Source organism: Panthera tigris, chromosome C2 (genome assembly GCF_018350195.1).
Source record: "Panthera tigris isolate Pti1 chromosome C2, P.tigris_Pti1_mat1.1, whole genome shotgun sequence".
In the NCBI taxonomy this organism is placed as follows: Eukaryota; Metazoa; Chordata; class Mammalia; order Carnivora; family Felidae; genus Panthera; species Panthera tigris.
Genome location: NC_056668.1, coordinates 86,489,477 through 86,512,890, shown reverse-complemented (window position 1 = coordinate 86,512,890; position 23,414 = coordinate 86,489,477). Strand labels below are relative to the sequence as shown.

Here is a 23,414-nt window from a genome sequence, read left to right as displayed (position 1 = left end):
AAAAAGAGACACATAGATCAACAAAACAGAATAGAGAGCTCAAAAATAAACCCACCATTATCTGGTCAATTAATCTTTGACAAACGAGGCAAGACTATGCAGTGGGAAAGACAGTCTCTTCAACCTTCAACAAATGGTGTCAGGAAAACTGGACTGCTACATGCAAAAGAATGAAACTGGACTGCTTTCTTACACTATACACAAAAATAAACTCAAAGTGTATTAAAGATCTAAATGAGAGACCCAAAACCATAAAAATCCTAGAAGAGGGTATATGCAGCAATTTCTTTGATATCAGCTGTTAACAGTATTTTTCTAGATAGATCTCCCGAGGTAAAGGAAACAAAAGCAAAAATAAACTATGGGAACTACTCAAAATAAAAAGCTTCCACACCGCAAAGGAAATAATCAAGAAAACAAAAAGACAACATAGTTAATGGGAGAGGATGTTTGCAAATAACATATCCGATAAAACATCAGTATCCAAAATATATAAAGAACTTCTATAACTCAACACTAAAAAACCCCACAAATAACCCAATTAAAAAATAAACAGGGGGCGCCTGGGTGGCGCAGTCGGTTGAGCGTCCGACTTCAGCCAGGTCACGATCTCGCGGTCCGTGAGTTCGAGCCCCGCGTCGGGCTCTGGGCTGATGGCTCGGAGCCTGGAGCCTGTTTCCGATTCTGTGTCTCCCTCTCTCTCTGCCCCTCCCCCGTTCATGCTCTGTCTCTCTCTGTCCCAAAAATAAATAAAAAAAAAACGTTGAAAAAAAATTTAAAAAAATAAAAAAATAAAATAAACAGAAGGCATTAGCAGACATTTCCCCAAAGAACACACACACAGATGGCCAACAGACACATGAAAAGATGCTCAACATTACTCATCATCAGGGGAATGCAAATCAAAATCACAATGAGGTATTATTTCATACCTATCAGAATGGCTAAAATAAAAAACACAAGAAACAAGTATTGGAGAGGATGTGGAGAAAAAGGAACTCTTGTGTACTGTTGGTGGGAATGTAAACTGGTACAGCCACTGTAGAAAACAGCATGGAGGTTCCTCAAAAAATTAAAAATAGAATTACCAAATGATCCAGTAATCCCACTATTAGGTATTTACCCAAAGAATACTAAAACACTGGGGCACCTGGGTGGCTCAGTCAGTTAAGTGTCTGACTTTGGCTCAGGTCATGATCTCACCGTTCGTGAGTTCGAGCGCCGTATCAGGCTCTGTGCCAACTGCTTGGAGCCTGGAGCCTGGAGCCTGGAGCCTGGAGCCTGGAGCCTGGAGCCTGCTTCGGATTTTGTGTCTCTCTCTACCCCTCCCCCACTCACACTCTGTCTCTGTCTCTCAAAAATGAATAAATGTTTAAAAAAATAAATAAAAAATACTAAAACACTAACTTGAAAAGATATATGCACCATGTTTACTGCAGCATTATTTACAATAGCCAAAGTATGGAAGCAACCCAAGTATCCATCAATAGAAGAATGGATAAAGAAGATGTGGTATATATGTACACTAGAATATTAGTCATAAAGAATGAAATCTTGACATTTGCAACAACACGGATGGATCTAGAGGGTACAATGTTAAAATGAAATAAGTCAGAGAATGACAAATAGTGTATGATTTCACTCATATGTGGAATTTAAGAAACAAAACAAAGTATAAAAGAGAAAAAAAAAGAGAGTCTTAGAGAACAAACTGATGGTTACCAGAGGGTAGGTAGGCACTGAGATGGGTGAAACAGGTGAAGATTAGTAAGAGTACACTTATGGTGAAAAGCACTGAGTAACTGGGTCAATCAGGTATTGTATACCTGAAACTAATATAACACTAAGTTAATTATACTGGAAATTTAAAAAAAGAAAATGATGCACCCAATAAGGAGATGATCTCCAACAGTTGGGACCTAGAGAAAATATAAACCTTAGATGGGAAGTGCCTAAGAATTCTCCCTCCTAATCTTCCTGTTACTTAAATGTGATCTGAAGTGGTTTCCAACTATTAGGCACCTTCCCTCCAAGGTAGGACATGACAACCAGGAAAGGTTCTTCCTGACACTGAAGGAAAAAACCACTAAATATAGAAAAACGGACTCTTCCTCAGCACTGCTTTCAAGGAGAGATCTTGATCAAAAGGGGGAAATGTGAGGGGCACCTGGGTGACTCAGTCAGTTAGCATCCGACTTCAGCTCAGGTCATGATCTTGCAGTTTGTGAATTCGGGCCCTGTGCTGACAACTCAGAGCCTGGAGCCTGCTTTGGCTTCTGTGTCTCCCTCTCTATCTGTCCCTCTCCTACTCACACTCTTTCTCTCTCCAAAATAAATAATCGTTAAAAAAAATTGAAAGAAAAAAAAAAAAAGGAGGGGAATGTGAAAATTAATAAAAGGAAACCTCACTAAAGTAGACTGGAGATCCTAGAAGGGGAGCCATACCATTCCACTTCAGTTACAGGAAAAACTGTCAATTACAGATCCCTAATAGAAGACTCAACAGGAAAGAATCATCAATTACAGGCCCCAAAGGGAAAGATAAACAAGGCCATCTACAAGAAATTGACTACCTCTGAAACTCAGCCAATGAGTAACCATCATCACTCTGAACTCCTGCTTTTGTACAACACTTTCATTCAAAACAATCCCTTCCAACCTCCTCTTCCTTCTCCATAAAATAATATTCCTTTGTAGGATTTGTCTATGGTTTTGCCACAGCTTGCTTGTCCTTAATTAAAAGTGTCTAATTCCCAAATAAACCCATTTTTGCTGATAAAATAACTTATTTTATTTATTTATTAAAGTTTATTTATTTTGAGAGAGAGAGACAGCATGAGTAGGGGAGGAGTAGAGAGAGAGGCAGAAAGAGAGAATCCAAGCAGGCTCCACATCATCAGTGCACAGCCCAATATGGGGCTCAAACTCACGAAACTGCGAGATCATGACCTGAGCTGAAACCAAGAGTAGGACACTTAACCAATGGAGCCACCCAGATGCCCCTATTTTTATTCTATTAAAAAAAAAATGTTTATTTATTTTGAGAAAGACGAGTGCACACGTTGAGGAGGAGCAGAGAGAGGGAGAGGGAATCACGAGCAGGCTCCATGCTGTCAGCAGCAGAGCCCTATGTAGGGCTCAATCTCACAAACCACACCAAGCGAACCTCATGAACTGTGAGATCAAGACCTGAGCCAAAGTTTAGAGTTGAATGCTTAACGACTGAGCCACCCAAGCGCCCCAATTATTTTATTGTTAGGTTAATAGCAAAATGGATGAAGGGGGTAAGAAAGTACAAATTTCCAGTTACAATGTAGCAGGACTCTTGCACAGATTCCTGACACTGAGGCCTTTCTTTCCAGTAAACAACTTTATTCATGCAGGCACTGCTTAGTTGGGTTCCTACAAGAAAAACTGAGTCCCGAATGCCACGCGGCACAGTTTTTTATACATTTTCTATTTCTTTGTCTCCCATATATGGTAACACACAAACATGCAGTCTGATTAAGTGGTCTCATGTTACAAGGTCATGATGGATGTTGTCACATAGGTGTATAGCCAGGTTGCCTTCAGGTTTTTTGCGTTTTTTCTCTCCTTAGGGAGGGGACCCTACCACAAAATAAGTCATGGTGATATAATGTACAGCATGGTGACTGTAGTTAATAATACTGTACTGCATATTTGAAAATAGGTAGGAAAGCAGATCTTGAAAGTTCTCATCACAAGGAAAAAAACTGTTCTATGTATGGTGACATATTTGAACCAGACTTACTAAGGTGATCATTTTATAATGCATACAAATACCGAATCATTACAGTGTATCCCTGAAATACAGCGTTATATCAATTACTCCTCAATAAAAATACAAATACAAGTAAATAAATAAATAAATCATCCATTAAAAATGCTTAATGGATGCATTAAACCACACTGACTTAAATCCTCTCAACCCTCTCTAATTCATCAGGAAAATTTGCCAGAAAAATTTAGCAAAATTCCCAATTAAATGCACCCTCCAACATATTTCCCCAGGGCAAATAAGCTAAAGATTCCAGACCATGGATAAGGTAATAAAAAGGAGGAAGGCTTAAATGTGACAAACTCTTCCTATTTCATTTTATTAGTTTACTAAAATTGTTAGTATAAAAATGCTTGTATGGGGATGCCTGGGTGGCTCAGTTGGTTAAACTCTCAACTCTTGATTTCCACTCAGGTCATCATCTCACAGCGAGTTTAAGCCTCTCATCAGCCTCAGCGCCGACTGTACAGAGCCTGCTTGAGAGTCTCTCTCTGCCCCCCACCCCCCAAAAAATTATGCTTTCTCTCTCAAAATAAATAAAATAAACTTAAAGAAAAAGATGCTAGTATGACTGGTAGCAGTTACAGTAAAATTTCTTAATCCCCAACTATTTGAGAACACTAATACATTTGTCTTAAAATCTTTACTGGTTTTACATATCATCCATAGTATTATAAGACAAATCACTTTCTCAATTTCTTACATCAAATAGATGTAAAGTTTATACCTCATTGTCATATTTTAACTGCTTCAAACACCTACATATTAATGTATTCAGTATACTTACCAAAGTTTATGTAAATCTTCATTACTTTTATTCCTTAATTGCTGACAGGTCCATGAAGCTCCTATTAAAATTATGAAATTCACAGACACACACAGAAAAATTTATGAAATTCACAACATGAAATAATTTTCTAGCTATGTGCCTTGTGGCAGATTATTCAACTTCTCTAAACCTGTTTCCTTATCTGTAAAATATAATAGTTTTATCATATCATAGTATAGTACACAATTAGGACTAAACTGGCATTCAATTAGGTAACACGTAAAATATTAGTAATGTCACTGGCAATAGCATTAAAAAAATGTTAGTACTAAAAAAGAATGTGTTTCCACAGTTTAATACCAAAATATTTCATATCATTATAAACATGTAATTATCTCTAAAAAATGAAATCTAAACCAAATCTCTGGCCTCACTTCAGTTAACAATTTCAATTTACTCCTCTTCTAAGCCTTTTGTCAACCTGCCAATCAACAATTAACTGTACTATTACATTGTCCTTTTAATTTTCTCTCACATTCCCAAAAGAAATAAAAAAAGGAAACATCTAAATGATCCCCAAGGTGGATAAATAATCCCAAAGTAATGGAGGATTTAATAAATATATTTAATATCAGTCAACCCAAATATCTTACCAGATTTCACTTTTTCTTCCCCCCAATTCTTTGGGTCATCAAAAAATTCTTCCAGTCCTTTTCTTGACAATGTGGTATGAAGTAATCTACACTGGTGAAAAGATGTGACATTTGGTATATTCTTAGGCAAAAGACTAAGAGAAAACCTGCAACTGAACATATATAAACAAGTGATCAGAGTTTTGCAACATTTGGATTTTACAAGCAATAATTGGAATCATTTCCTCATCTACAATGTTAAAAAAAAAATTAGGGTTTTTGCACAAAGAACAAACTTATAAAATGCTTTAGAAATAATTTTCAATATTGCATTATAGATGCTGCTACCCTTTAATTTCAGAGATTAATATATTCACATAATTTTGGAGATAGTATCTTGATAAAATTATACTTAAGGTAACACTTTTAGGCTTTTCATTCCTGGCTAGTGGTTACATAAGCAGATAAAAACATTCTGAAGATTAATTTTGCAACATGTATCACAAGCCTCAATGCTTTCCCCCTTCAACCCAAAATTCATCTAGAAATTTCAACTAAAATATGATGAGAATTAATAAAAATATCTATTAAAGCATTATATGTGATATCCAAAAGTTGGTAATAATGTAAATATGCAACCAGGAAATGGTTAAAAAATTACTGTGCATTTGTATAATAATTTATTATGCAGTAATTTAAAAATCACGTTTTTAAAGAATATTTAATAAGCTGGTGAATGTAAAACTCAATAGCAAAGTGTATCACAAGTGTTGTATTCCTACCAAAAAAATTTAACTTGAATCTAACCATGAGGACACAATCAGACAAATCTAAATGGAAGGATAATCTGAAAAGGCTGATCTGCTCAAAAATGTTCTGGATTAAAGATGACTAAGAAGACATGACAACCAACGACAGTAATGAATGATCGTTGGTTGGACCCTGGATAAAAAATTAAGAAAAAATTTGGACTGTGTGCTACGTAAAAGCACGGCGACAGTAGTGTATTAAATACTCCAGAATGATCATTGTAGTATTGTAGTTATAAAGACAGTGTTCTCGTTCTTAGGAGACATATACTGAAGTGTCACAATGCCTCAAATAGCTCAGAAAAAAATACACATAAAGCATGGATATAAAGAGACATAAAAATGTGACAAAATGCTAAGGTTTGCTTAATATAGATGAAGAGTGGTTATCCTTTGTAGTACTCTTACAATTTTTCTGTTGGTTTGAAATTTTTAAATATAAAAAATTGGGGAAACAGGGTAGAGCACCAAAATGTATACATGTAAATATGATTCTGGCTTTATTTTAAAATTACACGTATGTGGGGGCACCTGGGTGGTTCAGTCAGTTAAGTGTCTGACTCTTGATTTCAGCTCAGGTCATGATCTCATGGTTTGTGAGTTCAATCCCTGAGTCAAGCTCTGCTCTGACAGCTCAGAGCCTGCTTGGGATTCTCCCTCTTCTCTGTCTCCCACTGCTCCTTCCACCCGCACACCTGCTCTGTCTCTCTCTCTCTCAAAAATAAACTTAGAAGAATTACATGTATATGTATATATAAAAAGGAATGTAAGGAAATCTTTGAGTGGCAAAAATTATAGTTGATTATTATTTTCTTCAAAACACTTGCCTTATTTTCCACTTGCCTTATTGTCTGCAAATGAAGCAATATTCATTTTGATAATAAAAATCTAAAATTTATTTTATTTACAATTTTTTTTAACGTTTAGTTCTGAGACAGAGCATGAGCAGGTGAGGAGTAGAAACAGAGAGAGACACAGAATCTGAAGCAGGCTCCAGGCTCTGAGCTGCCAGCACAGAGCCCAACTCGGGGCTTGAACTCACTGACTGTGAGATCATGACCTGAGCTGAAGTCAGATGCTTAACTCACTGAGCCACCTAGGTGCCCCTCTAAAATTTATTTTTAAGAAAAAATGACAGTGAATTACAGACAATTGATCCAAGTTTGTCACCTTTATCAAGTTACAACCTGTGAACCTCTGCAAAATGAAAAAAATATTGCTTATCTCTAAAGTAAGTGCAAGTAATATATAGCACATAATAGATGCTCAACAATTGTCTGTGCTGGATTCAAGGACACATACATGACTTCCTTTAAAAAAAATCCGACATACCCAATGATTTATAAAATCCAACTCATTAGAGACAAAATCCAATAAAAGGGGGAAACCATATACCATAAACTCGTCAGTCTGTCCAGAAGACAGGCTGTCTTTCCAGAAATAATAAACACCATATGTAGGATGTTCCTTTCTCACACCAGCAGAGCTACTTTCCGTTCTTTTGATTACTTTCACTTATTCACTCCACATTTACTGAAAAATCTGATAGATTCTGGAAATACAAAAGCGCCTTGGTTTTTATCCATCCAAACTTGACATAATCTTCAGTTCCATAACCAAATCCTCTTCAGTGCAGTTTTTCCCAACTCACCCATCCAAAGAGGATACTTCTGTACCTCTAGGTTTAAGTCAACAAATACAAATACTTCTGTTATCTACAGACCCCATGGACTGTCTGGTCCGCACTAGGTGACAAGAAAAAGTTTGAGAAAAGACCGGAAATGTCGGAGGTGGACGACTTCTCTAAGGGCATTCCCTTCTCACGCAGGTGAGTTCGGGTTCGGTTATGCGCGCGGCCTCTCAGCTGTTTTCCAGCATCTCGGCAACCAAACAAGATCCAAAGTCGGAGAGGAGAACAAACCTACTCCTCACATCACTTACCCTGTGCTAGGTGGGGCCTGAAGACTTATTAGCGACTTAGAAGCTTTCAGCCCGGTTAAGACTTTTCTGCAAACACTGCCCAAACTGGCCGCAGCCATGTCTCCACAGAAAGTAAGGATACCGCGGTTTCTCCACAATGATGTCACTTCCTGTGTCTCAGGCCGACCGGATGGAGAAAACAGAAATAGGCTTTGCCCTCACTCAAGATGGCCACCTTCCGCCTTCGCTCTCGTTGGTAAATTGGCTCTTTCGGCTCCTGTTACTCGCCCCAGCTTTTCAATTGCCCGTAGTAGCCATGGCGGCCATGAGTTTATTGCAGCGGGCCTCGGTCACTGCAGTGGCCGCTCTCTCCGGCCGCCGGCTTGGCGCTCGACTTGGATTCGGGGGCTTCCTCACCCGTGGCTTTCCGAAGACTGTCGGTGGGTGCTAGCTTTGGGAAAAGCGCGCTCAGGGGATGTGGGATGAGAGATGAAGAGCTCCTCCGGAGTGACCTTGGTGGGATCTGGAAGGAGCTGGGAGAAATTGCGGGCTTGGGGCTTGAGAGGAGAGATGGAGCGTGGGCTTTGTGAGGAGGTCGAGGGTTTTCCTGAGGTAATCAGATCGATCGTGTTTAAATCATTAATTAGCATTTGTCAAACACTTTACCACTCAGCCATCCCAGTTGGTGCTAATATGCGGATGAAGTTGAGGTTAAAAAGGCACAGACCAGAGATCTAGGTGTCTCAGGCACCGGATTCTCTCTGTACATTCCACCCTAGGTTCTAGTCCCACAAGGTTGTAAGTCATGTTGCCCAGGAGCTCACTGATGTTAGTAGGCAGGTGGAGAGGCTCAGGGTTAACTCCTTCAGTAGACACAGTGCCTACACCATACTTTTAGGGGTCCCTGCAAATGTTTTCTCTTTCTTTTAAAACCAGGAGGAAGAAAAAAAAAACAAAAAAACAAACCTGTAATGTTAATGAATGTGTGGTAAGGAATCCAGCCTGGATTGTATTCGTTTTATATCAACGGAGTCATAAAATAGTAATTTTTAATATCTTCTTACAGTGGAAGGGGCCCATGAAGGAAAAATCCCTAGGTCCAGGAAAGTCATAATGCAGTCATGCCAGGGTTATTTGAAGCTTCTTGGAGACTGTATTGACTTCTAGGAGAGTGAATAATTATAATAGCAAAGTCTCAGATGCATTGTATTCAATCTAATTCTTTCAAAGACTCTGCGAATTAAGTACAATGTTACTATCCCCATTTTACTAATGTAGGGACTGTGACTCCGTTATTACAAAAATAATGCACTAGAGCACCAAATGTAATATTTATTGAACACCTATGTGCCATGTACCATCCTAAGATCTTAAAAATATTAATTCATTTAATCCTCTTGATAAAAAATATACTGTAAGCTGTCTGCCCTGTGCAACACAAGAAGGTAGAGAGGAAGTGTACTCGAAAGCCAAAAAGATCTCCAACCTCAAAATATCTTTCTCTACCCCTTTTTTCTTCTCCCAATTTAATTTGAATTATGTCACTTCACATAGAGACTTGTCACAAAAATGATGGAAACAACTAGTGGAATTCAAGGATTTCCAGCAGGAATTTGAACCTGTTTTAAAAAAAAAACAACTACATGTGCTAACATTTCTTGATAAAATCCCTTTGTAAGCCATTTCTGATTACAAATATCCTCCTCTTCGAATACTCCCTGGAGATAGTATTTATTCATGTCTTGCTGGAGATAAACTCAGGTGAAAACCTCACCCCCAGATCCCTTTTATACGTTATTCCTCCTTTCTTGGATTTCTGGAAGGATCAATACCAATAATCTATACCCTTTCCACTGGGACCAGGGAAGGATCTGATAGCTATATTAGAGTCTGTGTTTCAGCCTGATACCTGCTTTCAAAGGTATTTTGCAGGTGGTTTCATCTGTCACTGTGGAATGAAAGGTTTTAATCTGTTATGTTATTGCTTATGTCTGCCCCTATGAGGCTGTAAGACCCAGGAGCAGAAAACCTTGTTTTGTTTTCTCTGGAGCTAGACTGCCTACATTCAAATCCTGCTCCAGAGTTAGTAGCTTTGTGACCTTGGGTCATCATATCTTGGAAGCTAAATGGAAAGTACTTAATTGCTTGGAACCTGTGTTTCTTTATCTTTAAAAAAAGATGTTTATTACAAGTGTGCTTATATTCTGTTGACAGGGAAATAAATCTAATCTCTTTACTATTGACAAGTATTTATAATCCTGAAATATATTTCTGCATAAGTTAGCATCTTTCTAGAATGTCATTTTGAAAGGTGCTTGTCTCTTACCATAAGAACTGTTAGAAAAAAAAAAAAAAGAGGATGATAATTTTAACCTGCCTCATAAGGTAGTTGTGAAGAGTGAGTGGGAAAATCGACAGCACCTAGATTTAGAAGCATTGGTTTACTAACAGGCCCTGTGGCCACCCCTTTCTTATACATGTAGTACTGACATGTTATCTTCATTCACCGTCCTTGAAAACTTTTCTCAGGAAATAAGCAGATACAAGTGTTCTATTTAAATTATTTATTAAGTGTCTAATATCAAGGAATTACAGAAATGAGTTTAAGTTCTTCCCTCAGCTGCAGTAGCTTTAATATGAAGACTGATGTGTGCACATTATGGTTTAAAAAAACTGAGAAGAAATATTTAAATGATTACATAAACAAAGTGATATGGAGTTAATTCAGATGTAGAAGATGGGGCATTTTAAGTGGATTCTGGATAGTTTTAACAGCTGCAATTGGCAGAAGAATAGAGGATGTATTTTCTGATATATCTGAATATGGGGGGTCTTGAGATAGGTAGATGTTGAAAGAAAAGGCTTAAGAAAAGGGAACTTGGGACCAAGTTGGGGGAGTGGAGGACTGAATACAAAACCAAAGTATCTTAACTGTTTTGTAGGCTGCAGAGAGTGTTTTAGCAGGAGACCAAATCAGTAGTGTGTTTTGGGAAAATGCTTCTGAATTTGGATGGCTTATAAGAGGGTGTTGGTTACTTAAGCCAGTGAGGTAAAGAGGGCAGGAAAGAAAAGTTGAATCTTAGAATCAAGAGGCCTTGACAATTGATGAATGAGGGGTAGGTACAAGGAAGATGAATGAGTTTTTTAGCCTGGGTAATTGAGTTGGCAGAGTCATTAACTGGGAATAGTCTGAGAATGAAGGAAAGAAAATGGCTAGTTTTTGATTGTTGTCTTAGAGACACAAAACCTAAATTATCTTATTTGATCTTCACAAATATCACAGTTGTCAAAAACCATGTAAGCAGTATTCACCCTAATATTTTTAAATTGTAAGCAGGTGGCCTGACTACATCAACAACAAATCATGAAGGCTCAGAATGTTTGAGAAGAGTTTAGTGCTATGAAATATACTTTAGAACAGTTAACAATAATAATAACAGTAATAAAATAATAATAGTTATTTAGCACATTTAATGACATGAATAACTTGTTTAACAGTAAAGGTAATTATATGGAAAGCAAGCAAGCAGTTCACTTTACTAACTGCATTAATATTGCTAGAATACAGCCAGACCAAGCATTCTTCCATAGTTTTTTTATGTTACATTTTTTTATATCTGTTAATGGTGTTATGCGTAATCAGTTGTCCCTAAAACCAGGTAGAGTTTAATCCATGTCTTTCTCTCTGGGTAGTGTGTGTGTGTTTGCCTGCCTGCCTGCCTGCCTGCCCAGTTGAAAGGGAAAGTTGGGAGTACACTGTCTCTTCTGAGTAGATTTACTTTCAGAGAGTGAGGAAGGATCCCAACTGACATTTAATTTACTTAAGAAATGTAAATTCCAGCATATTTATGGAGCATCCATCATGTGGCAGACACTAAAAGGTACTGGGGATACAGTACTGAATAATGCGGTCCTTGACCTCATGGACTTCAACAAAATAATCAGGCTTAGTGTGTATTGTTCTAAAAGAACTAACCAAATAATATCACGGAAGGTAAGTAGGAGGCCAGCTTTGGATAGGGTAGTCAGAGAAGACCTCTTCGAGGAGGTTACATTTGAACTTGGTCCTGAAGGATGGAGGTGCGGCAGTAACTGTTCAAAGAGCCTGGGGAAAAGCTTTTCGGCAAAGAGTGCAAAAACTTGAAGTCTAGAAACAGTTCTTGGAGTTGGAAGGAAATCATTGAGACTGATAAGTTGGAAAGGTATGCCTTTTTGTTCTAAGACAGACCATGTGTTCTGATTCTTTGAGGAAAAGGACCTTAGATATCCTCTAGGCCAACCCCTAGAATATCCTTTTTACATCCCACTGTTGACACTTGAATAACTCCAAAAAGGGGACTGGAGAGGCAGTCCAATTTTATTTTGAACCACTAAAATGGTTAGAAACTTCTTCCTCGTATTAAGCTGAAAATTACTCCTGGTTCCTCCTTTCAGGTCAGCACAGAATAGTGTGACCCTTTGTTATGGGATAGCCCTTCACCTATTTAAAGGCACTTCTCTGCTTTCTACCCAGACTTCTTTTTTGTAGGCCAATCAATCAGTTGCATTTCTTTAAGCTTCAGTATATCAGTTTCCAGGTTGTTTGCCATACTGGTTGCTTAAGTTGGGGTGTGCTCCAGGTTGTTCCTCTAAAACAATATACTCTGGGATGGACACACTCCTGCAGGTGTAATTAGGAGATGGAGGTGGGTGTTCCTCCTGTTTTGACCCTACACTTCTCGTACATAAGATTAGGATTGAATTGTTTTTGACTTTCTTGGTTACCATATCACACCAATGACTCTGCTTAAGTCTGTGAGCAACTTTTGGGAGGTCCAATCAGGACTTTCCACTTCTTGTATTTAATCCTTTTAGATTTACCCTTTTATAAATGTGTGAGAGGACTTTTGGGGATCCTATTTCATCATCAGTGTAGTAGCCATCCTTGTAGCAGTAGCTTTGTGTCATCAGGAATGCCATTTTCACCTCATCCAGGCCATTTGTAGAAATCTCAACTTCTCAGAGCTTTGGATGGAGCCTTTTGGCGGGTTGTTGGATTAAGTAATCAGCACCTTTTGGGTATAATCGATCAGTTACCCATTATAAATTCATCTAATTTGCTACTTCTCTCACCTTTTAATGCCCCTTCCTCATACCCCCCATCTCCACCATCCTGTCTATATAGGAACCTTACTTCTGGGCCTGGTTTTTTCTGACATTGCATCCTGTTTCTTTCCTTTGTTGGAAAGAATAGCCTAGCACAGGGCCTACACATAGTAGAATAGAATTAATGAGTGGTTTGTACTATTAACCAGCTCTTTTTTTTGCATCTAGTCCACAAAGAATTCCAATGTACCTTTCAAATGATTTTCTGAAATATGTAATCACTTTGCCACATTCTCTTGTTATTTTAGAAACTTTAGTAGTGTGAATTGTACACAGTAAATGCATGCCAGCTTCGAATTCTCTTGTGAATTAACTTCCTAAATTCATTGCAAGCTACTATAGGTGATACCAAAATTAAGAATATAGTTCCTACCTTCAAGACATTTATATTTCAGTGGAAGCGTTGAAAGCAAGTATGCATATCACTAGAATATACAACAGTTCAGAAGTAGGAGACATCTCATGTGATTGGGAATAATGTTGGTTTTTGGAGGTTAAAATGTCATCTGGGCCTAATAATATCAGGAGAGGGAAAGGCATTCCAGACATTTAAGCTTGAACAAAGGATACAAATCTTTATGACCTCTATTATAACTAAAATTACTTTAATGGGGAATTAGTTTTGTATTCTGCAGTGACTCCCATGGGAAATTTTTTTGAATACACTTTCATACAGCAGAAACCATAATCTCAGTTTCCCGGTAACAGTGAGATCCTTTCCTGCTTTCAGCACAAGGGCTTAGAGTGCCTGCAGTGATCCTTCCAGGCATCCAAGAAAGGGAAATCATGTAGAAATAAGCTTAGGGGTGAAATTTTGCCTCAGTTTATCTCCAGTGAGGCTTGACTGCATACTGTCCAAGGGAGAATTTGAAAAGGAGAATATTCACAACCAGAAATGGCTTACAAGGGTGCCTGGGTGACTCAGTCAGTTCAGTGTCCGACTCTTGATTTCAGCTCAGGTCATGATCCCAGGGTTGTGGGTTCGAGCTGCATTGGGCTCTGCACTGAGCATGGAGCCTGCTTAGGATTCTCTCTCTCTTTTTCTCCCTCTCTCTCTTTCTCTCTTTTCCTCTGCTCATGCTCTCTCTCTCTCTCTCTAAAATAAAATTGAAGAAAAAAAAGAAAGAAATGGCTTACAGACCGATTTTATCAAGATATGTTAGAGTATTTACTTTTAACAAGTTCAAGTTCCTGCTGGAGATATGTGGAATAAATATCTTTCCATCTATTTTGCTGCAAATCCCTGATGTATATTTCCTCATCATATGAAGTGACACAATTTGAGTTTATTTATTTTATAGCATTAGCAGATATTTACTGCAGAGATAAACAAAGATAATTAGCCCACCAAGAGTATCTAACCTCCCTGCCTGCTCTGGAAACAAATTTAGACAATTATTTAGATATCTCTTTAAAGTTGAATAAAAATGAAGAGAGCTAGAGTTTACAATAGTACATTAGTGTTTGTTGAAAGATACCCTATCTGCCCTGCCTTTAGTACTCAAATAAGTATGTATTTTTTGTCTTCATTCATATTAAACATTTATGAACATACATTTTCTTATAACCTGATTTTATGTCAGAATAGAACAGTATATGTTTATGAGCCTTGTATATGTAACAGGGTAATTTAATATTGCCAGCTCCTGTGCGACACAGTGGAGATCATGGGAAAAGACTGTTTATCATCAAACCTTCTGGATTCTATGACAGGCGTTTTTTGAGTTTAATGGTGAGTCAAAAATTTTGCTAAACTAAACTCTTTATATACAAATAGGAATTTTTTTTTTTGGCCTATTTAGAAAATAAGCATCTTTCATTTCGTAAAAGGTATTATTTTATTATTTCACATTTCTTTTTTAAAAGATAATTGAGATTTTGTACTGTAATGTCTGATTTGTTACTGAATTTCTTTTTAAACTAGTGAGCTTTTCGTTCTTCATCAAAAAGGATTCATATGTATTAGAGGTAAAAAATGAGCCATTCCTTTATTCTCAAGATTGTGGGGTTTTGAAATGTAATCTGTGTTCAGTGTGCATGCATGCGTGCATGCACACACCCACACACATACACTAAAGTCTATAAGTTATTAAACTTTGAAAATGGATTCATTTGGGGATAATTATTTATATTATTAAAATATTCTTTAAAATACCAAGGAACTCATTGAAAGACTTCCTTAAAGTAACTACATTATTTTGGACTACAATTTTTTATTTCTATATTGTTCAGGAACATTGATTTCAGAGGATGAAGTGGGGTGCCAGCTATATATTTGTATCTCAAGGCTCTTTAAGGAAAAGTAGAGGCCTGGCAGATAGAAGATTGTCTGGACGCTGCCCTCTAGACCTCTTGCTCGCCCATTGTGCTCAGTGCCCCTCCTCACTCTCCTGGTTGAGCTCCCACTTTTCTTGTCATGACCAACTCAAACTCTACAGTGGGTAACAACACCCAGATGTTTTTGCACTTCCAATCTTAATACAAAAATTTCTCAACTTTTATTACATCGCCTTAACCAAAAATGGGAAAATCACTTAAACATATATTGTATTACCCTTTTACAATTAATCCTTACTTTTTCTTTCATTTTTGCTTCCAAATATAGGCATCTAAAAGTTAGAGCAAAAGAAAATCTCAGAAATAAATACTTTGGTACCACATCTCCAATATGGCAAATTTATTTTACAGGCAATGGAAAGAAATCAAAAATTGAAGACAGTTTAAGAGTGGGGAAAGAAAGTTAGGTAATGGTTATGTTATGTGAAAACTATTTTTTAATCTCAACAGAAATTCTACATTTTGTTGACTGGGATTCCAGTAGCAATTGGCATAACTCTGGTGAATATATTCATTGGTAAGTACCTCTCCAACCAAACTGGTAAATTTTTAAAACCCATGTATATTAATAACAGAAGGAAATTACGAATGTTATAAGAAAAAATTATTTAAATAATAAACATGAGATTTTATTTTACAGTAACCAGATCTCAATCTGCAACAGGGTACAATGTTGTTTTTTTAAAGATTTTTTTTCCCTTCAAGAACCTTGAAGGTCACCAACTCTGTAGAGGCCACAAATGGCTTCAGAAAGCCTTGTTTTCCTCCTTGTTATTTCTCCAAAACCAGTTTGACAAGTCTGAATAAAAAAAAAAAAAAATAGAGATAGAGGTGGAAGAGAGGCTAAAGGATGGAAGAATTTTTTTATGCATCTTGGAACATGTAAAATTATAATCTAAAAAAGAATGAAACTGTGAATGACAGTGCAAATTAGATTTTCATGGGAAACACTGCCCAAACTACTTCTAACATCTTGACTCCTAAAATATTTTGTCTAGTAGTGGTAGGGAAAACCAGAGGGAATAATGTGTCTTTTATTATATTTTGTTACATTGTATAAAAACAATGTGAAACTCTCCTATCATGCCTTAGACAATAGACAATGCCTTACAAGTAGAAGACATCTAAAAAATATCTAATGAATGAAATAATTTTAAACCACATTAAAGTGAATCTAAAATACAGGTGACCCTTGAACGACGTGGTGGTATCAACCCCTTGCTCAGTCAGAGATCCACATATAAGTTTTTGACTCCCCCAAAACTTAACTACTGATTGCCTATTGTTGACCAGAAACCTTACTGATAACATAAACAGTTGGTTAACACATACTTTGTGTATTTTTTATATTATACAAAGTATTCTTTGTATAAAGTGATAAAGAATTCTTGTGATAAAGTTAGCTAGAGAAAAGACAGTGTTATTAAGAAAATGATAAGGAAGGGCGCTTGGGTGGCTCAGTTGGTTAAGCGTCCAACTCTTGATTTCAGCTTGGGTTATCATCTCATGGTTCATGAGTTCAAGCTTCATATCGGGCTCTGCTGAGTTGCAGAGCCTGCTTGGGATTCTCTGTGTCCCTCTCTCTCTGCCCCTCCCCTGCTCCCACACTCTCTTCTCAAATAAATAAACTTAAAAAAAAAAAAAAGAAAATACAGTACTGTACTGTAAAAAAATCCACGTGTAAGTGACCCCATGCCATTCAAACGCATGTTGTTTAAGGGTCAACTGTATTTGATATCTTCATTAGTACAGAGCTTTCTTTAAAACCACAAGAGGTTGGTTTCTTAAATAGTGGAAAATTAATATTACAAACTGCTGATACTAATTGGACATCACTATTTTCTCTTATTAGGTGAGGCTGAATTAGCAGAAATTCCAGAAGGCTATATCCCAGAACACTGGGAATACTTCAAGGTTGGTATAGGCCATTGAAAGTTACTTTCCATTACGTGTCTTGTCAGTGTACTGATTAATGTCTTAATTTAGCAATTATGATATATTCAATTTTTGGTATGAGGGAGATGACACATTTTGTGCTCACTTTTTACAAGCAACTTCTTTTGGTCATTTGTTTTATCGCTTTACGCTGTATGGTTTTTTAAAGAATGACTCTGCAGTGCGTTCTCATCCTAGCATATTAACCATCAGAACATATCCTAAGTTCAATGCCATAGGAAAGATTTTACCAATACTAATGCTTAGCTATTCTTTATCAAGCACCTACTATGTAGCAGGGGCTGTGGTAGTGTTTTGTAAATATTACCGTGTTCCATGTGAAATGTGCTATTATTATCCCCAATTCAGAGGTGAGGAAACTGAGGCATAAAAGAGGAGAAGTGACCTGTCCAAAAGGTAGGGCCAGCATTTGGACCTACGCAGGCTTGATCTGAGAGCCTGCACTGTCATTTTAGCACACTGTCCCTGCTACTAAAACAGCAGCGTCGGGCTGCTACGAAAGCAGCATCAGGTTCTGCACTGACGGTGTGGGGCCTGCTTGGGAATCTCTAAAGTTAATTCTGTTACGTGTCTTTATAAGTGTTGTGGTGAGATGGCCTTGAGTAGAGTATATTCTGTCATGTTTTATTATCTGACTGAACTATATTTCGGAAAAATATATCATTAACATAGCATTATTATATCTTAAGGCAAGTCATACAAATAGTTTATCTGTGCTGAGAGAAGGAGCTTCAGTTTTTCATCACCAAACCCTGGGTTTAGCTCCTAAATTAGCCACTTAAGATCCTCAGTGTAGTATAATGGCAAAACGCACAGATTTTGGAGTCAGACAGACCCAGTTTGCATCCAGATCCTGGCACTTAGTAACTGTATAACTTTGCAAAATTTGCTTATCTATAAAATGGGGACAAAAATAATATTCACCTAATGGATTAAAGTAATTTAAAAAATATATAAAGTAGTTAGCATTTAGTTAGTATTATTGATTTACCTGAGATGGGCATTTTTTAAATATTAAATATAATTTATTATCAGATTGGTTTCCATACAACACCCAGTGTTCATCTCAACAGGTGTCCTTCTCAATGCCCAAGAGATAGCCATTTTGAAGAATGGTAAACTGAAAAGGCAAAGTAGTGTTCAGAAAATAATAAACAAATTTTCTCTTGTAGCATCCTATCTCAAGATGGATTGCCCGAACTTTCTTTGATAGTCCTGAAAAGAATTATGAAAAAACAATGGCTATCCTTCTAATTGAAGCTGAAAAGGCTGATTTACGGTAAAAAAGGGGAGAGGGGCAGGAAAGAAATCTCCTTCCTTACTATTGTAAGCCATAAGAAAAAAATTAAATTGTTTCAACACTTTAGGATGCTCCATGTAAAACAATGAAGATGGGGATGGATCTGGCCTGTTTAGAGTGGAGTTTATGAGCTGGAAACTGAGACTATTGGTTGATAATATCTGTCAGAGTAAAAGGAATTCTTTTTAAAATATCTCACTCTTTTGGGGTGCCTGGGTGGCTCAGTCGGTTGAGCGTCCGACTTTGGCTCAGGTTTCATGATCTCACGGTTCATGGGTTTGAGCCCCACATTGGGCTCTGTGCTGACACCTCAGAGCCTGGAGCCTGCTTCGGATTCTGTGTCTCCCTCTCTCTCTGCACCCAGCCCCACCCCCGCCCCCTGCCCCGGGCTCACTCTCTCTCACTCTCTCTCTCAAAAAAAGACATTAAAAAAATTTTTTTTTTAAATTCTCTTTTAAATGCAGGGAAGCCCTCTCCTCCATCTATGCCCCACCTCCCTCAATTTCCTTTCCTCCTCTACCTAGTCTCATCCTTAAAAGTGACTATTTAATTATTTCTTGTGTATGTCCCTAGAAGAAAATTTATGCCTTAAAAATATATTTTGTATATCATTTGAAAATATATTAACACAAATAGAATCCTCTTATAGACACCGCTCTGTACCTTGCCTTCATTTCACTTAAATAGATCTTGGTGATCTTTCTATAATAGTACGCACCCTGTTCATTTTAATGTCTGCATTATATATTTTACTGGATGGGTGTCCCTTAATTTTTTTAACCAGTCCCTTGTTGTTGGTACTTCGGTCCTTTATAAGTTTTTTGATAATATACATAATGCTGTAGTCAATATCCTTCTACATAGACCGCTGCATATTTATTTAGTATATCTGGAATATAAATTTCCTAGCAGTGGCACTGATAAACCAAATGTTATATGTTTAGATTTTAGATAGATGTTGCCAAACACTTTCCCAAAACATTGTTTATCAGTTGTTTTTTGTGTCACCAATACATGATAATTTCTGCTTTCCATACCATTCCCTGTAAATGGAATTTATCAAGCCTAAACATTTTGCTGATAAGATAGTTGAAACATGTTATTTCATTATTTCAATTTTGTATTTTTTTGTAAGGTTGAGTATTTTTTCACAAATAAATCTACTAGCTGTATTTGCTTTCCCATAAATTGCCTTTTTTTCTACTAATGTATACATTTAACTAAAATATCTTTTTGTTTTTGTTGCAAGTATGTTTTCCTGACTTGTCATTTGTGTTTTGATAGTGTAAAATTTTTTGCAGCCTAAGTGTTTTTATGTTTCAGGTTAACAAAAGTGTAGTAGTGGTAATGTGTTTCTGAACACTTACTATGCATCAGTGTTTTAATTACTTTATATATATTTACTCATTTAATTATTGTCAAGTTTGTCAGTCCTTTTCCTTAGCTTTTGGGATTTTGTGTCATGCATAGGTTTTTGATAGTAATTAAATAGGGAAATATTTAAGTCCAAAATTATTATTTTTTTTAATGTTCACTCATGTTTCCTTTTGCTACTTTTAAATGTGATCCTGTCTGAGATTTATTTTAGTGTTTGTAGTGAGGTTTACATACAGTCATATGCATCCATTAAGTTCAGTGGGTTTTGATCAAGGAAAATAGCTGTGTAACCATCATAGCCAAGGTCATTTCAATCACCTACTGAGCCTCTTTCTTGTGCCTTCAGTCATTCCCTATCCCCTACTCTTGGCCCCAGTCTACCACTGATCTGCTTTCTGTTATTCTCTTTTAAACTTAATAGTTTATAAAAATTGCTATGATAGTAAAAAAAGTATGTATAGATATTTAAATGATTAAAAGAACTAGATATGTAATCATACATGTATATAGTTACCATATGGAATTGTTATGTATTTAAGAGCATGGAACCAGCAGTATGGCTCACACTTAGTAACATTGGACTTTTTTGAACTTCAGACATAACACCTTTGAGTTCCAATTAAAAGATAGATCCTAGAATTCCTTAGACATATAGAGATTTTAAATAATTTCCAAACAAAGTGAAAACCAAAACAAAAGCGTGACTTCTACCCCCAAAAGAAAGATGCTGTTGTGAGGATGGAACAGGAGTACCTATGTTTTTAAAAAAGTATATGTTTACGTGGGCGCGTGGGTGGCTCAGTTGGTTAAGTGTCGGATTCTTGATTTTGGCTCAGGTCATGATCTCACGGTTCATGGGTTTGAGCCCCACGTTGGGCTCTGCACTGACAGCATCGGGCCTGCTTGGGATTCTCTCTTCCCCTCCTCTGCTCATGCTGTGTCTCTCAAAAATAGGTAAACATTAAAAAAAATTTTTTTAAGTATATGTGTAGGTATTTGGAAAACTGAAGCATAAAAGAAAGATACAAAATAGAAAGGGACTGTCTCCCATAATTGTTTCTGCCTAAAGATAACTATTATTTTTTTGCCCTCCACATTTTTTAATACTTTCTGCATGTGTATGAATACATATTAGTTTCTGTTTTTTAGTGAAATGGGAAGACGCTACACATACTCATTTTATACTTTGCATTTTTAATCTAACCCTATATGTATCATCTCTATTTACTATATACAGATTTTCTTCATTCTTTTTAACAGGTGCCTAGTAGTCTATTGTAAGGGTAAAACCAGTCCTTCTTATGAATATTTTAATATTTGCATTTTGGATAATTACATTCTAAAGAGTAGAAAAAAAGGATAATATGATATATAATCCTTAAAAAAAAAAGAATACACTCTCTTACATACACAATACAAAGGTAGGTAGACTCTCATAGGTAGGGTTAGTGAGTTGGTTAAGGTTAATAAAGTGCATTATTTAACTGTGATAAATTTCCAATCAGATGAAAAACTTAATATGTAGTCTATAAAAATGGAAAGGAAAGGTTTCGTGGAAAGGGCCTATTTCAAAAATAGGTGGTCTCAAGAGGGTTTTCTAGAAGGCAAGAAGATAGGAGATGCATTACCACTATTCAAGTGAAAGTGATCTGTCCAGATAAAGAGCTGGGACAAGAGGAAAGAATAGATTACCAATTCAAGTGATGTTTTAGTGATTAAAAACAGTATCTGTGGGCTAACTACATAAGCAAGATAATGAAAGTCAAAAATAAGCCCCAAATTTTGCTTATAGGTGCATATCAGATAAATGTATACACATGGATCTGTGGAGGTATATTAATACTTTACATACATACATACATAAATTTATTTATTTATTTAGAGAGAAAGAGAGTATGTGTGAGCATGGGAGGAGCAGAGGGAGAGAGAATTTGAAGAAGAATTTGAAGAATAGTCAGTTCAGAGCCTGATACGAGACTCGCTCCCCTGACCCTGGGATCATGACCTGAGCTGAAATCAAGAGTCAGATGCCCAAACGACTGAGTCACCCTGGTGTCCCTTACATAAAGTACTTTAGATAATACTTTACACAAAATCAAAAGACTCTCTTTATGGAGATAATTCATTAATTTTGCAGTTGGAAATGATGGAATCACAGTATTGCTGTTCTGTTTGTTACAGATTAAAGGAGCTAGAAGTCCGAAAGTTAATGCGTGCAAGAGGCGATGGTCCCTGGTATCAGTATCCAACCATTGACAAGGCGCTGATTGATCATTCTCCAAAAGCAACTCCTGACAACTAATCCTTTGTTTCTCTAAATACAAAATATATTCTCTTTAGGGGAAAATTAATTAATATATTCTATATTTTTTGTTCACGTGATGAATAAAAGATCTTCCATTGCTTTTTTTCTCAGCATTGGTTCAGATTAAAATTTTGTGTGGGATTTTAATTTTTTTCAGTTTTATTGAGGCATAATTGACAAAATTGCAAGACATTTGAAGTGTACATTATGATGATTTGGTATACACTGTGAAAGGCAGATTAAGACTTGATTTGTGGGTTTTGCTTTCTCTAAGGTTTATCATATAATAAAAAAAAAAACTTGGACAAATAGAAATTTACGAACTACTAATGGTGTAACTTTAAAAGTCTAATGTTTTAATTGTCTGATAATTAGAAATTAGAGAAGTCTAATTATGTTAAATATCAGGAAATCTAGTAGTTTACATACATATCTTGTAGATATCTAGATTATTCAGAGGCAATTCAGAATTTTAAAGTATGTATATTGAACTAACGATATAACATAATGACACCTTTTTTTTTTCAATATATGAAGTTTATTGTCAAATTGGTTTCCATACAACACCCAGTGCTCATCCTAAAAGGTGCCCTCGTCAATACCCATCACCCGCCCTCCCTTCCCTCCCACCCCCCATCAACCCTCAGTTTGTTCTCAGTTTTTAACAGTCTCTTATGCTTTGGCTCTCTCCCACTCTAACCTCTTTTTTTTTTTTTCCTTCCCCTCCCCCATGGGTTTCTGTTAAGTTTCTCAGGATCCACATAAGAGTGAAACCATATGGTATCTGTCTTTCTCTGTATGGCTTATTTCACTTAGCATCACACTCTCCAGTTCCATCCACGTTGCTACAAAGGGCCATATTTCGTTCTTTCTCATTGCCATGTAGTACTTCATTGTGTATATAAACCACAATTTCTTTATCCATTCATCAGTTGATGGACATTTAGGCTCTTTCCATAATTTGGCTATTGTTGAGAGTGCTGCTATAAACATTGGGGTACAAGTGCCCCAAACATCAGTACTCCTGTATCCCTTGGGTAAATTCCTAGCAGTGCTATTGCTGGG

At 36.7% G+C, this 23,414-nt stretch overlaps 2 protein-coding genes across 6 annotated transcripts in view; one reads left to right on the top strand and one right to left on the bottom strand.

Annotated features, from left to right (window-relative positions):
- Positions 1-8,104, bottom strand: part of MRPL47 (mitochondrial ribosomal protein L47) — a 41,391-nt gene extending 33,287 nt beyond the window's left edge. For 3 of the 4 annotated variants that reach the window (XR_006222135.1, XR_006222136.1, XM_007094581.3), the window contains exons 1-3: positions 7,951-8,103; positions 5,222-5,373; positions 4,587-4,647 (exon numbers count right to left, since the gene is read on the bottom strand). Coding sequence is in view for 2 of the 4 variants with exons in the window: in XM_007094581.3 (XP_007094643.1) it covers positions 4,587-4,647; positions 5,222-5,373; positions 7,951-8,048 (311 nt within the window). In the remaining 2 variants the exon portion in view is untranslated. Of the gene's footprint in view, positions 1-4,586; positions 4,648-5,221; positions 5,374-7,950 lie in introns of all 4 variants that reach the window. The other variant, XM_042998824.1, reaches the window with a different exon arrangement.
- An 18-nt stretch (positions 8,105-8,122) lies between these two features.
- NDUFB5 (NADH:ubiquinone oxidoreductase subunit B5) lies at positions 8,123-22,460 on the top strand. 2 transcript variants are annotated; one of them, XM_007094579.3, is made up of 6 exons: positions 8,133-8,369; positions 14,718-14,806; positions 15,862-15,928; positions 17,264-17,325; positions 18,540-18,646; positions 22,226-22,460. In XM_007094579.3, the coding sequence occupies exons 1-6, from the start codon at positions 8,246-8,248 to the stop codon at positions 22,344-22,346; spliced, it is 570 nt and encodes a 189-aa protein (XP_007094641.1). In that variant the 5' UTR covers positions 8,133-8,245; the 3' UTR covers positions 22,347-22,460. The 2 variants fall into 2 exon arrangements, with proteins under 2 accessions (XP_007094642.1, XP_007094641.1); XM_007094580.3 differs by lacking the exon at positions 18,540-18,646 and having other exon boundaries at positions 8,123-8,369.
- Positions 22,461-23,414: the final 954 nt, after the last annotated feature.